The sequence below is a fragment of the Brachypodium distachyon genome, chromosome 3 (genome assembly GCF_000005505.3).
Source record: "Brachypodium distachyon strain Bd21 chromosome 3, Brachypodium_distachyon_v3.0, whole genome shotgun sequence".
Classification (NCBI taxonomy): domain Eukaryota; kingdom Viridiplantae; phylum Streptophyta; class Magnoliopsida; order Poales; family Poaceae; genus Brachypodium; species Brachypodium distachyon.
Genome location: NC_016133.3, coordinates 21,229,906 through 21,245,184, shown reverse-complemented (window position 1 = coordinate 21,245,184; position 15,279 = coordinate 21,229,906). Strand labels below are relative to the sequence as shown.

The 15,279-nt window shown below is 45.4% G+C and overlaps 1 protein-coding gene and 1 non-coding gene across 2 annotated transcripts; one reads left to right on the top strand and one right to left on the bottom strand.

The window, feature by feature from the left end:
• Positions 1-7,991: 7,991 nt before the first annotated feature.
• Positions 7,992-9,809, top strand: LOC104581333. Its single transcript, XR_002965361.1, has 2 exons — positions 7,992-8,077; positions 8,184-9,809. It is a non-coding gene; the product is annotated as an uncharacterized LOC104581333 (transcript).
• Positions 9,810-11,696: 1,887 nt separating this feature from the next.
• On the bottom strand, positions 11,697-13,540 carry LOC100829606. The gene is made up of 2 exons (XM_003571650.4): positions 13,384-13,540; positions 11,697-13,266 (listed from the first exon to the last, which is right to left on the bottom strand). The coding sequence occupies exons 1-2, from the start codon at positions 13,460-13,462 to the stop codon at positions 11,813-11,815; spliced, it is 1,533 nt and encodes a 510-aa protein (XP_003571698.2). The 5' UTR covers positions 13,463-13,540; the 3' UTR covers positions 11,697-11,812.
• Positions 13,541-15,279: the final 1,739 nt, after the last annotated feature.

The following is a 15,279-nucleotide window of genomic DNA, read 5'->3' as shown; positions in this document are numbered from 1 at the left end:
ACTCTCTTCTCGATCTGTGATATACGATTCATCCGACTAACTCTTAGTCGATCGACCCGGTTAACAGTTAACCAAGTCGCGCATGGCCATGCTTCCCGAATCATATCACTCGAGAGGGCCCAGAGAATATCTCTCCAGTCGGAGGGGCAAAATCCCATCTTGGTTATCCACATCACACAGCTTGATTCTCAGTCAACCCGAACTCTACTCGTTGCATCTCAATATGGGTCAGTCCGACTCGCTAAACTCTTTAGCCGAGTCCGTGTAAGCTAGAATGACATCACCATGCCCATGACAAGTGGAACCGAGTCATCAGCCAACTTTCACATCAGTCTAGGTTATGTGTCCAGCACAACCTCAATGATTAAGGATAATTTAGTATGAACAACATGAATACATAGTTCCACAATCAAATCACATATTCAATGATACATATCAGATGTTCAAACAAAGACAACTCAATAATATTTATGAATACATTGGAAATTACATCATACATGATTGCCTCTAGGGCATATTCCCAACAGTTTCCCACTTGCACTAGAGTCAATCATCTTGACATCATATGTCTAGACATCTAATGCCCATACCTCTCATGTGCGCCTCATGCTTAGGCTGTGGTAGCGCCTTTGTCAACGGATCTGCAATGTTTGCATCCGTGTGTACCTTGCATAACTTGATATCACATTGTTCGACGAACTGGCGAATGAGGTGGTAACGCATGAGTATATGTTTGTTCTTCTGGTGTTGTCTAGGTTCCTTGGCTTGTGCGATAGCACCATTGTTTTCACAGCCCCTCCGTTCATCACGAACACATATCCAGATTGCGAACGAGAATCATCTGAGTCGGTGAGATAACTCGCATCCGTGTAACCCTTTACACTGAGTTCATCCTCACCTCCATAAACTAGGCAAAATAAAATCCTTAAATGGGCCGGGCCGTAAATCCTACGTGCCGACGACCAAGTCAACACTTCCCAAGCATGAGTCAAGACGCCCACGTGGCGCGGTCAATCCTACGTGGCTAAGGAAGACAAGTCAACAATTCAAAGCCTCTCATGCCACGGTCAAAGGGTCAAATGAGCTAGAGTGGGGGGCAAGAAAGGTGTGAGCAGGGGGCCCTTAGCCCATGGTGGACCATGGACCAAGCCCCTCTTTTCCCTCATGGTGCACACAAAAGTTATGGACCAAAGGAGCTATTTTTACCGTTTCGCCCTCACTTTTCTCCCTCCCTTAAGAGTAGCCATGGTCTTTTGTCATGGACCCATAAGCTATAAATACCCGCCCATGGGGGCACGTATCACACACTCTCACTTGAATAAACTCAAGGGGAGAGGGCTAGAGTGCTCCCTCTAAGGTTCGCTCTCGCGCACCGCTCTCGACTCGAAGTCGATCGGCCTCGAGGAAGCCTTCTAGGGGACTCTAGTTTCGAGGCTCTGAGCCAGGCTTGGTTGGCTCGAGCTCGAAGGAGAAAGGGTTGGGTTAGAGTTCCGAGGGTAGCCTAACCTCGATACTTGGAAAGATGCATTCGGTTCAAGTACGAGGCGGCCCCGACGGACCTCTCGCCGAAAGGTGTCTTGGGAAGATCCGCTCGGTCCAAGCTCTAGGCTAACAACCCCCTCGAAACTTTTCCTAACATAGGATTAAGTCGCACCCGCAGGGTCGACCGAACCTATTCAAAAAATATCGACGTGTTAACTTGTCCAAGTGTACGGCGACCTTCGCTATAAGACCGGCGTACACGCTCTACCTTTATTCCCGTGCTTGTGCCATCGAGCATTAGCACCTCTTACTCTAATTGTTGTCGAGAACAACAACATGTTAATACATGTATAATTAATTGTTGCTTCCAAAATATTATGTTTGGGAAGAAGTTTTCTTCTAAATATGAATGATTGGGAAGAATTTTGTCCATCATATGTTTGGATCAGAACTAAGAATGTTCATGCCTCTCTTCAGATCCGAATTATATATGCATGCATGGCAGATTGGATGATTCTTGGAGATTGCATGGCAAAAGAAGTAGACACATGAGTGGGCCGTTGTATGGTTCTTCTATCCGAAATTGTTGTGTTTTTTATCCGAGAAGATGGTGGGACGTATGATTGTTGCTTCCAAAATATCACTGTTTTTCTTTTCTTTCGGGACGTCTTTGATCTCCTTTCGGTGCAGATATGTTTGAATAAGCTAGATTGGTTGATTGGAATTTGAAAGCACGCATTCGAAACTGCGGGACGTATGTCACGGAGGGGACCGGGATGGACCACGGATGGACCCACACACCGGCGATAGTGGCTTGACGGCTGCAATTACTGAACAAACATGCAGAGGCAAAACACGCCAAGCCATCCGGATTCTTTCTTGTAGCTGACGCGGCCGTGCAACCTTCCGAGCTATGAAGGTAGAATCTTAACTTTCTCTTTTTCAGCTACCCTCCCAGAAAGATTATAGGAAGAATGCACACTTTCATCTCAGTGCTTGACTTGTAGCTAAGAGTAGCTTCTTTTCCGCAAAGTGTGGCAATAATAGCATTTCTTCCGACCGGAATTACTTGTCGAAATATTACATGTATATAGACGCTTTTTACACATAAATACATCCGTATTTCAGCAAATTTAAGACAAGTAATATCGGTCGGTTGTCGAAATATTACATATATATAGACGCTTTTTACACATAAATACATCCGTATTTCAGCAAATTTAAGACAAGTAATACCGGTCTGATGGAGCAGCTTTTTGATCAACTTTTCTGTGCTATCTAACAGTGAAATGCCTGCGGCCGAGTCTTCTATTCTAATCCAGAACGGAGCATGCACGACAAGCTGAGAAGCCTCGACGACGTGCTTACGGTTGCGATAGCCGTCAAACCCAGCATCACGGTGGAGACCTACCTCGAGAACGAGTTAGCGCGTCTCGAGCCCTTCGCGCGGAGTCCTCAAGAAGATCACGGCGCTAACCTATTTGGATGGTACTATGGCTGATGACGCGGTTGAAAGGATCGGGCAATATCCACTTACACTTGAACGCATACGCCGTGGAAGCGCCCGCGCCGACGGCGGCACCAAGGAATCTTCTGCATCTTTTCCACATGCACTTGAAGCCCGCCGTACTCTCGTCGGCCTCCACGGACAAGTCGGTGGGCCGGTGGCGCACAGCAACGGAGTACGTGCAGCTTCACCGGCGTGACATCGGAGTGAGTAATGGGGACGCGCGCTGCATCCTCGACGTGAGGCTGGGCAGCGGTAGTAGCATGTTGGAGGTTCCTTGCCTGCACGTCGATGGGCAGACGTGGCGGCTCCTAGGCAACCTGATGCCGCTGGAGCAGCACAACAGGGAGATGGTGGGGACACACGTCACTGGCATACGGCTTGTTCATGTGGCAGGTGGCATGCGAGGAGAAGGGCGTGGAAATGTTGTCCAAGGCAGCAGTGGCGTAGCAGCTAAAATTTGTCCAACAGTGAAAATATTTATATAAATTTAGTTATTTCAATGTTTTGAATTTCTTTTAACTATGTTATATAAAGGATTGGAAAACCTCCGGGTGTCATCAACCATGGCCAAGGCACTGACGGCTTGGCCGATCTCTGCAATGGGATCTTGTTCAACCCCGACGATCGTAATAGGGATAGAAACTACCTCGGGTCGACGTGCCAGGCGGTGGAGGAACGGTTTCCAAGCAACCGCAGCGTTGGATGGCGTGGCTCTAACGTAAATATTTCTGCAACCCTGGCTCGAGCTTGGGCTACTAGAGGCTGCCATTGGTCTTGTTTGCGCAGTCGTCCAAGCAGTCTATTCAGTTTTGAGTTACAAATAAGGATTCGACTAGAAATTTTAGCATGTGTCTGTACGTCTTCTTTAAACTCACACAAACTTCATTACATGCATGTGTGTGTTTCCTTTAAACTCACACAAACTTCATTACAGGGTGGTTGGAGTCACATAACAAATACCATACGCTACTTCTATTCCTAAATATAATAAGTTTTGGCCTTATCATAGTCAAACTCGTTTTGCATACTTTGAATTGAAGGGCCAAATGCCGAAGAAATTCCAATCGCTTAAGCATTATCCATTGACACGTGAAACACTTTGATGCCAAAAGTATTCTAACTCTTTTGTAAATATATCACGCCCCTGATCTCAGATTGTATTAAGTCTGAGCACTTAAAAGCATCAAATAACTTGCAATCAACGATCTAGTTCACATATCAAATGATGATGTCGGGTTTCTTATATTTGAAAATGTGTCTGTCTCTGCTCCTTAATTATATGTAGAGCTGTCATATGGTGCAAATGACGCCTCATGATCGTAAACACGGATTAAGAAGATATTTTGAGGTCAAGGAGCTATCAACCCTATTTAACCATTAAATATTATTTTTATTTTTTAAAAATATTTTTTTACGACATTTAGTTTATTATATATAAATATTTGTAATAATTTTGGAATTCTAAACATTGTATGATACTTTGTGACATCAAGTAGCAACATTCTACACATTGGTGATGCCATATGAATTCATAGAGTGAGCAGACGACAACCACTTAGATTTATAATGGAAAATTATTTATATACATAATTATGATGAATGAAAATGAAATACGTCATATGATCTCTACGGAGTAATAGTTCATGTGGGAAGTTCTCTAACAGAAGTTCATTATAAAAGTACATATCAAGACTCATAATGACAACTCTTATTGTTTCAATAACGAAAAGGCACTACTAGAAACTAGAGTTTTCCCTAGACACAAATACCCTAGGTGAAGGACAAAAAACCATAGGTAAAGGCTTTACCTAGTGATTTTTGTTGCTTGTGTGTCCCGGAGAAACCAATTCCGGCTGTGTGTCTTCATCTACCTTCAAGTTCGTATGTGTGTGTCTAGCTAGTTCCTAGATGAGCTTGTTGTAGTTTCAATATAGCCTTGGCTATTTAGACTTGGTATTAGTTTCAGTATGGAGACACAGAGGAGATTTTGAATAACTTGCAGGTTGTAATAATTAAAATTGCTATGTCTGTCCTTGGTAATGATTCAGTGAAACTATGAGAATGCCTTTTAAGTATGAGGTTCAGGTTCTGTGTAAATTTCAGTCATCTTTTATTCTAAGTATAAGTCATGATTTAGTGTTAGTTTTTGACTGCGGTAACAACAGTAGCAGCAGTAATAAAGCTTCTTATCCGGATGATGTTTCGGTTTAGTTAGTCTGCAGACTAAACCTTAAAAACTTGAACTAAGAAATAATAGTCAGTTCGGCATGCTATGAACCAAGAACCTCAAACTAATGACTGAACACTGAAAATGAAATTATAATTCAACGTGAACCTGAACCTGAACCTCACACTTAAGTGTTATGTATATAGCATGTGGAGTATCTACAATACCTCTAATGTAGCCATCATAGGGACCAACATTATTCTCAATAGGATGTGCCTTTTGAATGGGCACAACAGGACGAGCTGTTCTTCGTCCAAGTGTCATCCCGAAACTTTATACAAGTACTCATAGAAATAAGCACTATTACAAATAGATGAAGCAAGATATCAATATTATTCGGAACAACAAATAGATTTATCAAGATAGGATCCTTGTTTCTGAACAAAAAATAGAATTAACAAGATATAATCATTGTTCTAAACAGCAAATAGACTTAACGAGAGAAATAATAATTGTTCTTAATAGCAGAGAGAGAGAAGAGAGAGAACCTTCCAAGAAGAACGGAGGGGGGGGGGGGGGGGGGGCTCAGCCGGTGTGCATGCACTGGGGTGCCAGGCGTGGGTCGACGCGGTCACCACCGGCCGTCAAATCTGGAGGAAGAGGGTAGCGCCGCTGGCCATCAGATCAGGAGGACCCAGCATGGCTCCCTCACCACGGGCGACGCTGCTCCTTATCCCTCACCATGGGCCGCGCTGCTCTCGTTCCCTCACCACGGGCCGCGCTGCTCCGGTTTCCTCACCATCGGCGGCGCGCCTCGGTCGCCATAGGAATTGAAAGCCGCCATGGCCAAATTTGGAACAACGGCAGGGTAGAAAGGAAAGAGAGGTTGGCAACCGAGGAATGAGGAGAGGTCGGCAGGTGAGGGAGAGAGCGGAGCTGTAGGGGAAGGCGAGCCGGCAACAAGAGCAGGAGGAGGATTTGGAGGAGAAAGAGGAGCGGTTTTTCTGGTGGACAGGTTTGCGATTTTCCTCGTGCGGTTATGTGGGCCCTGTTTTGATGTCCCGAAAATATCAGGCGCCACCGGCCAATTCACTCGCGGGAAATTGAAAAAATGGTCTAGCGCAGCTTCTCTTTGAGCCAACGTGGCTTCCTTTACCTACTGCCTCAACTAAACGCTAGGTAAAATATATGTATCAATTGTTTTGCACAAAAATCATTCTTTACCTAGATTTCACTGTTCACAACTTCACTATCCCTAGCGGAGTGCAAATCAGCTCTAGGTGAAGGCATGGGCTCTAGGGAAAACTCTAGTTTCTAGTAGTGAGGTATGATACTTTTTTTATATTTAAATGCTTTAACTGCGTCTTAAAAATATATTTGATATGAATTTAAGAATATCTTTTATATCTTTTGGTTGAGACTTTTATATCTATCAATTATGTGTTGCAAAGTTGAGTTGAGTCGTGAGAGCATATTCGATATTGAAGGTTTTGTCATGTTGTACATCAGGTATATATATATAGTTTTACACTTGTCCTTATGAATTTAAATAAAGTAGAATTCACCTTAGGAAGTGCAAAAGGTAGAATTCAAAGATGCAATTTTTTTTAGAAATGATACATTTTCTCCTCAAGTTGCCGGTGAAGTTGCATAAAACATAGATTGCTGCTGACATAATTGGAGAATTAGGTAGGCTAGCAAAACTCTAATGTTTCTTTTATTTGCTAAATGCACGTGTGTTGGTACAAAATTTATTATTATTATGCATAGTTTGGTTAAACATGTTTTTGTTTTTATTTTGTACTGAGTCACAAATGTCTCAAAATATAAATCAATACAATTAGTTGTAGTCGAAACATCGTGATACATGCATCTACCATATTGAATTGGAGCATTTATATTCATATAGAATGAGCAGACGAGAACCACACAGATTTTTGTAAGAAGTAAAGTTAAGTGATGAGTAACTGTCCTCATATATATAACCTATAAACGAGTTCAGGATGCAACAAGAATGACATATTTTATATAGTTACACTTTCCCCTCAAGAGATATCTCTATGCTTACTACCATAAAAGTGTGAAGTAGATATTTGGCATAATAAACAAAACTTTATTTCCGTCCATTGCTGGTCTACATGTATATAATGTAGACGTTGATACGTGTACATTGCCCAACACTCAACAGTGTCTAGTGTCTACATGGATGAATGAAACAACGCATGCATGCCCAATCCACTGGTAGATTTTTTCAGTTTCTCTTTAAGAAGATTTTTTAAGTTTCTCTTTATGAATCAAACAACGCATGCCCAACTTGCAATGTTCATGCACATTTTAGAGCCAAAATGTGCATGGCAAAAAGAATAAACACATGAGGTGGCTTGCGGTATGGTTCATGGATCCAAAATCATAGTGTTCTTTCATGCGAGAGGGTGATACATGTATAATTGTTGCTTCAAAAATATTATGTTTTTTCTCCTAATTTCGCTGCGTATTTTCATGAATGAACTAAATTGGTTGATTGGAATTTGAAAGCATGCATTGGAAACCGCGGGAAGTATAAGTCACGGATGGGGGCGGGATGGACCATGGATGGACCCACACGCTCCTTTCTCCTCAGGGCGATAGTCACTTGACGTCGATGCAAGTATCGAAGAAACATGCGGAGGCAAAATACGCCAAACCATCCTGATTCTTTCTTGTAGATGACGCGGCCGTGCAACCTTCCGAGCTAGCATGAAGGAAGAACCTTAGCTTTCCCTTTTCAGCAACCCTCCCAGAAAGATTAGAGGGAAAATGCAAACTTTGTTCTCGGTGCTTGACCTTGACTGTTGCCTTTGGAAGGTTTTTGCAGGCCAGTGGCGCAGTGTAACTGCAAGGCAGAGCACAGCTAGCAAGGCAAATGGCGGATCAGCAAGGTGCCAAGACAACTTATCCTTGTGTCTTCTCAAAAAAAAAAATTATGCAATTCGATTCAAAATATAGCTGACTAATCATACACTGTTGTTGACTGATGGAGTGTAGACCACCGATCTGGAGATTCCTCTGTCATAGAGATGACATCACTGGCCCAAGAACTGACAGACAAACTGGTGACCCTCAAGTCCTCCCAGGCGCAGCTCGGCGACGGCCGTGTTCCCAGCGGCAGCACTCGCATCATCGTCGCCAAGGTCCCCGACTCCGTACGCGAAGCCGACAAGGCAGAGTACGAGCACGATCACGTCTCCATCGGCCCCTACAACTGCCCACGCCCAGTCCCACAGAGCCACAGCCTTCACCTGGCAAGGAGGGAGCAAGACAAGCTGAGCAGCCTCGACGACGTGCTCACGGCTGCCATGGCCGTCAGGCCCGGAATCACGGTGGAGGTTACCTCGAGGAGCTGGCCCGCCTGGAGCCCTTTGCCCGGAGCTGCTACTACACCCCCGTGGACTGCTACTTGACGAGCCGGGAATTCGTGCGCATGCTTCTGCTCGACGGCTGCTACATACTCTCCTGCTTCACTGCCATCACTGCACCTGCTTCACGGAACAACGAGCCAGCAACAGCAACGGAGAATGGTGGCGTCCCGGCGCCGGCGGCGGGCTCCACGGCGGCACGTGGCGGCGTCGCCATGCTTGACGATTTATTGGTGGTGCGCGACGTGTTCTTCCTGGCGGAGAACCAGATACCGTTCGCGGTCCTCGAGAAGATCGCCGAGCTAACCTATGTGGACGGCAACAAGGCTGCTGCCGCGGTCGAAGGGATCGTGGAGTACGCCCTTAGTCTGTTGAAGGCATACGCCGTGGAAGCGCCCGCGCCGGCACCGACGGCGGCGCCAGGGAATCTTCTGCACCTTCTCCACATGCACCTGAAGCCTGCCGTGATGTCGCCGGCCGCCATGGAGGGCACGTCCGTGGGCCGGTGGCGCACGGCTACAGAGTACGTCTCCGCCGGCGTGACGTTCAAGAAGCGCAACGTGGGCGTGAATAACGGGGACGCGCGCTGCATCCTCGACGTGAAGCTGTCCGGATCCGGGAGCGGCACGCTGGAGGTCCCTTGCCTGGACATCGACGGGCAGACGTGGCGGCTCCTCCGCAACCTGATGCAGCTGGAGCAGCAGAACCGGGAGACGGTGGGCACGCACGTCACGGCCTACTGCGTGTTCATGTCGCAGGTGGCGTGCACGGACAAGGACGTGGAGCTGCTGTCCAAGGCCAAGGCGGGCGTCATCGGCCACGGCCAGGGAACCGACGCCGAGGTCGCCGCGTGCTTCGCGGATCTCTGCAAGGGGATCATGTTCGACCGCGACGACTCTGATGGGAACTACCTCAAGGAGATTTGGCAGGTGCTGGAGAAGCGGGTCAAGAGCAACCCCAGGCGCTGGATGGCGTGGCTCTGGCGGGAGCATTTCCGCAACCCTTGTCTCGCGCTGGGGCTGCTGGCGGCTGCCGTTGCGCTGGTTTGCGGAGTCGTCCAGGCGATCTACTCTGTTTTGACTTACAGACAAGGATTCGACCTCCATTAGAAATCTAGCGCTCGTGCACGTGTGATTGTTTGTATAAAGCGGTGATTCAAGCGGACCGGCACCGCTAGAGCCAATCAGCACCCGGCAAAGATTCCCTCCCCCGTGATCGCGTACAGTGCAGCATGGAGAGAAAACGGGAGTGCTATTTGTGTATAACACGTTTTAGAATTTATGAAAATTTAAGGGTGGTCTTAAGAGGGAAATCGACCTTCAGTAAAATTTCAAAAAAGTTCAGAGCAAGTTTGAAATTCCACAATCGGACATTTGATATACTCCCTCCTTCCCAGTTTAAGTGTGGTCTTGGATTTTTCTCAGATACCAAGACAACTTCGGCGCAGGAAAACTGGCCCACCGCAACGTTAACTCTTGTTAATTTCTCGTCTAACCGCATCGGCTTTCCTCCAGTAATAACTGCGGGCATCAGCACGCCGCCAACGAGCCAGCAAATCTGCCGCTGATGCGTCCACGCGGCCGGCGCACGCACACTCTATTTCCCTGGGCCTTTGCTAGCCCAATGCATGCATGAGTATTAAAAGGCCAGGAGTACTATTGCAAGCACATCACGAGTATTAAAATCGATACACAGGAATCAAAACGCAAGCAGACGGGCCAGGATTTATTAGCGCTTACACGACGGTTAATATGGGAAAAATCTAAAAATCCAAGACGACGTTTAAACTGAGACGGAGGAAATGACATACATATCATGTGCGGATGACATATTCTATTCATATATCATGCATCATATACCAATAACATATATCGTATAACATTTCTTTATCATATACCAATAAAAAATCATATATCAAATGACATATACCAGTAAATATAACGGTAAATATATCATTCATATGTCCTGTACCAATGACATATACCAGTAAATGCACCATTCATATGTCATGTACCAATAAAAACATACCAAACTTGCTCTAAATTTTTTAAAACTTTTGCTGAAGGTAGATTTTTCTATCTTAAGACTACCCTCAAAATTTCATAAAATTCTGAGTTGGTTTGGCACGAGAACAAACGTGTTAGTACACGAGTAGCAAAATCCCATCCCATTCTTCCCCTGCTGACGTACAATCACGTGGGGGAGAGGGGTGTTTTCCTTTGCTCAGCACGTGTGGCGCCCTCATTGGTTCCGCTAGAAATGACTTTACCATTGTGTGTACGTGTGTTTGTTTTTCTTCTTGGACAACTCAGACGAGCTTTGTTACTGGATGCTTAGAGTCACATACCATAAAGGACAAAAAAGTTTGGTCAGTCCACTTACTTTCAAAACCTAGATTCTCATAGTGCTTAAAATCCATTACCTTCACTTAAACAACGAACACAGGTTGCTTGGTTGGAGAGAAATTTCAGGGCGCGGCATGAACGCTCTTAGGACGGGACATCTATTTATACGCCATGAACGGCCAAGTGGTTTTACAAGCTAACGTTCGCTTCCTGTTCTTCTGGCGCGACGGGTAAAATTGTCATCCGCAATGAACAATAGTTGACACCCCCACAGACCGATGTTAACTCCCTCAAAATTGCGAATGGTTTCATTAAGACACTTTCGGTGGGACAATTATAAATGTCAATCAATTTAAAATTTCAGATATGGAAAAATTAGGAACCCACTGAAACATCTGAAATTTCAGAAATTTTGAGAATCATTTCAGTACCGTTTCAAACACATTTCATTAAATTATACAAATTTTGACTAACTTAAAATTTAATTTGATTTTTTTTTAATCTAGAAAAATAATGACCAGTGAAACCAATCAGCAAGGTTTTGGAAATTGCAATAAACTCAGACTCAACTTAAACAAGACGTCAGTGAGGATTTTAACATAATTGCAATAATGATCTCGAGTGTTTGGTTGGAGAACGAGGTGGAATGTAATAAAATGGTTCTATTCTTATAGCAATGGAATGGAGTGTAACGGTTCTACTTTTTCTATACTATAAGAACCAAATAGTGAGCTCCACCGGTTTTACTTGAACTTCACTTTCATATATTATAGAAACGAAATACAAGAACCGTCTTCGAATCTGGAACAGCTCCATCACATTCTAGCAACCAAGCATCTTGTAATAAAGTTCGTTCGGAGTTGCCCAAGAAGAAAACAAACACACATCTACACATGGACGAGCGCTAGAATTTCTAGTGGAGGTCGAATCCTTGTCTGTAGGTCAAAACAGAGTACACGACTTGGACGACGGCGCAAACGAGCCCAACGGCAGCCGCCAGCAGCCCAAGCGCGAGCCAGGGGTTGCGGAAATGCTTCCGCCAGAGCCACGCCATCCAGCGCCGCGCGTTGCTCCGGACCCGCTTCTCCAGCTCCTGCCAAATCGCCCCGAGGTAGTTCCCATCAGAGTCGTCGGGGTCGAACATGATCCCCTTGCAGAGATCCGCGAAGCACGCGGCGACCTCGGCGTCGGTGCCCTGGCCGTGGCCGATGACGCCCGCCTTGGCGTTGGACAGCAGCTCCACGTCCTTCTCCGTGCACGCCACCTGCGACATGAACACGCAGTAGGCCGTGACGTGCGTGCCCACCGTCCCCCGGTTCTGCTGCTCCAGCTGCATCAGGTTGCGCAGGAGCCGCCACGTCTGCCCGTCGATGTCCAGGCAGGGAACCTCCAGCGTGCCGCTGCCGGACAGCTTCACGTCCAGGATGCAGCGCGCGTTCCCCTTCTTCGTGCCGATGGCCCGGCTCTTGAACTTCACGCCGGCGGAGACGTATTCCGTCGCCGTGCGCCACCGGCCCACCGACGCGCCCCCATTGGCGGCCGCTGGCTGGAGCACGGCGGGCTTCAGGTGCATGTGGAGAAGATGCAGGAGATTTCCTGGCGCCTCCTTCGGCACGTCGGGCGCCACCATGGTCGTCATGGCCGGCGCCGCCGCCACGGCGTATCTCTTCAGCAGTTCAAGAGCATACTGCACGATCCCTTCGACCGCCGTATTACCGTCCGAAGAGGTTGTTAGCTCGGCGATCTTCTCGAGGACCACGAACGGTATCTGGTTCTCCGCCAGGTAGAACACGTCGCGCACCAGCGATAAATCCTCAAGCATGGCGCCGCCGCCGCCGCGTGCCGTGCAGTCTGCCGGCGCCGGGACGCCGCCATTCTCCGTTGCAGCAGGTGCAGCGATGCCGGTGAAGCAGGAGAGTATGTAGCAGCCGTCGAGCAGCAGCATGCGCACGAACTCCCGGCTCGTCAAGTCCACGAAATCCCGGGCGTAGCAGCTCCGTGCAAAGGGCTCCAGCCGCGCCAGCTCCCCGAGGTAGTCCTCCAGCGTGATTCCGGGGTTAACGGCTATCGCCGCCGTGAGCACGCCGTCCAGCTTTCTCAGCTTGTCTTGCTCCCTTGCCAGGTGCAGTTTGTTGCTCTGTGGCCGAGGCCAGTTGTATGGGCCGACGGAGACGTAATCGTGCTCGTACTCTGCCTTGTCGACTTCGCGTACGGGGTCAGGGACCTTGGCGACGATGATGCGGGTGCTTCCGCAGGGAAGGCGGCCGTCGCCGAGCAGCGCCTTGGAGGACTTGAGGGTGGCTAGTTTGCCTGTCAGTTCTTTTGCCAGTGATGCCATCTCTACAACATAGGAATCTCCAGATTGGTCTACACTCCATCAAGTCAACAACAATGTCAGCTGATTGATTAGTCAGTTACAATTTGAATCGAATTATAGACATAGTAATATATTGAGAAGACGAGAAGGATAAGTTTTCTTGGCACCTTCCTGATCCATTTGTCTTCCTGTGCTCTGCTGCCCGAAATTAAGGCAACACTGAGTTTCAGAGTCAGTTATACTCATTGTGCAACAAGGCCTGCATCCCCATATATAACCCGTGCTCCTACTTTACATTTCTGTTCTGGATAAGAATACAAGACTCGGCCACAGGCATTTCACTATTAGATTGCACAGAAAGGTTGATCAAAAGTTTCTATTATTGCCACACTTTGCTGAAAAAAAGCTACTATTAGCTACAAGTCAGTCAAGCACTAAGATGAAAGTGTGCGTTTTCCTCTAATCTTTCTGGGAGGGTAGCTGAAAAGAGAAAGCTAAGATTCTCCCCTCGTAGCTTCACCTACAAGGAAGAATCTGAATACAAGAAAGAATCAGTACTTGCATCGCCATCAAGCTCACATCCGTGGTTTTTGTGCCATAGTTTGCATGTTTTAAAATTTCAATCTAAGTTCGCCGGGAGTGTCTATTTCTTGATCGACTTAGAAATATTTCTTTTTCAGGTAACAATCGTATCCATTCCATCAAGATTTTATCATTATTTATACTTGCATAAATTTTGCACGAATCTCAGTGTCTGGAACAGACGATTGTTAGCATCAACTTAAAAAATAAATATTCTCAGTCGCCTTAAGAATATCAAAACCGAAGTTCATTCAAGATTCAATTTTAAACTAAATATAGAGTGTGTGTTTTCTTCTCAATTACTGCCACGGGAAAATGGCACAACCAACCAGAAGAGGGGCGGCGGGTGGAAAGCCATTACACGACATATATAAGGGCATCCCCGTACTATATCATATCTATCATTCGTTAGCTTTTGTTGCATTAAGAGATATGTTACTAGAAATTTTACATGTCACACCTTCAATCTTATCCACTTCTCCTTAGAAAGACCCTCATTCCATCAAATGCAACCTCAACTTTAACGATATTATCTCCATTCAGTCCAAATCCTAAGCATATTTTCTCCATGTCATAAAAAACTTGGTGACAAAAAGTCATATTTCAAAAATAGTTCTACATTTCGTCACGGAAGCATTTTCTCAACATTTCATAAATCTTTCAGAACTTGAAGGATTTCTCAACATTTATGCACCAAAGCATTTCTCTACAATTTTATGGTCAAACAAATTTTTCATGCACATTTTAGAAAAAAAAAATGGAATTAATGACCAGCAAAACGTGGCTTTTCATCTAAAAAAATTCTCTCATTTCTTAACTGCTTATCAAAGCATCATGAACATACAAAAAATGCTGCCCCGAAAGGAGATCAAAGGCATTTGGGAGGAAAAAAACATAATACGGAGTATTTTGAAGCAACAATCATACATGTACCACCCTTTAGGATTAAAGGAAAACAACAATTTTAGATCCAAGAACGATACATCGGGCCACTCATATCTGTATTTCCTTTTCACATGCACATTTCGGATCTGAAAATATGCATGAACATTTGGATCTGAAAATATTTTCTTTCACATGTAATCTCCAACAAACATCCAATCTTCAATGCATAATTCACATCCGAAAATATTTTCTGTCAAACAATTGTGTTAGGTTTCCAAATTAGGTTAATAGTTCTATAATTAATCTGTATTTTCCTGTCAAACAACTCTGCTTGATATGCTTCATTATAATTTTCTCTCATTATTATACAGAAGGTATCCAAATATTAATTGATATAATATTCAAAAACAGTATTCATGTCTAATAGTCTATAGATATTATTAAAAGTTTCTAACTACGGATGCATAAGTCTTAGATAACATGTCTGGAATTGGAAAAAAATTACAATTAGTAATTCAAAACATAAAAAAATCAAAATACTTTAGAGTATCTTCAGCAGAGCCTCAGCTTTAGGGCAGAGCAAAAAAAGGCTCTTC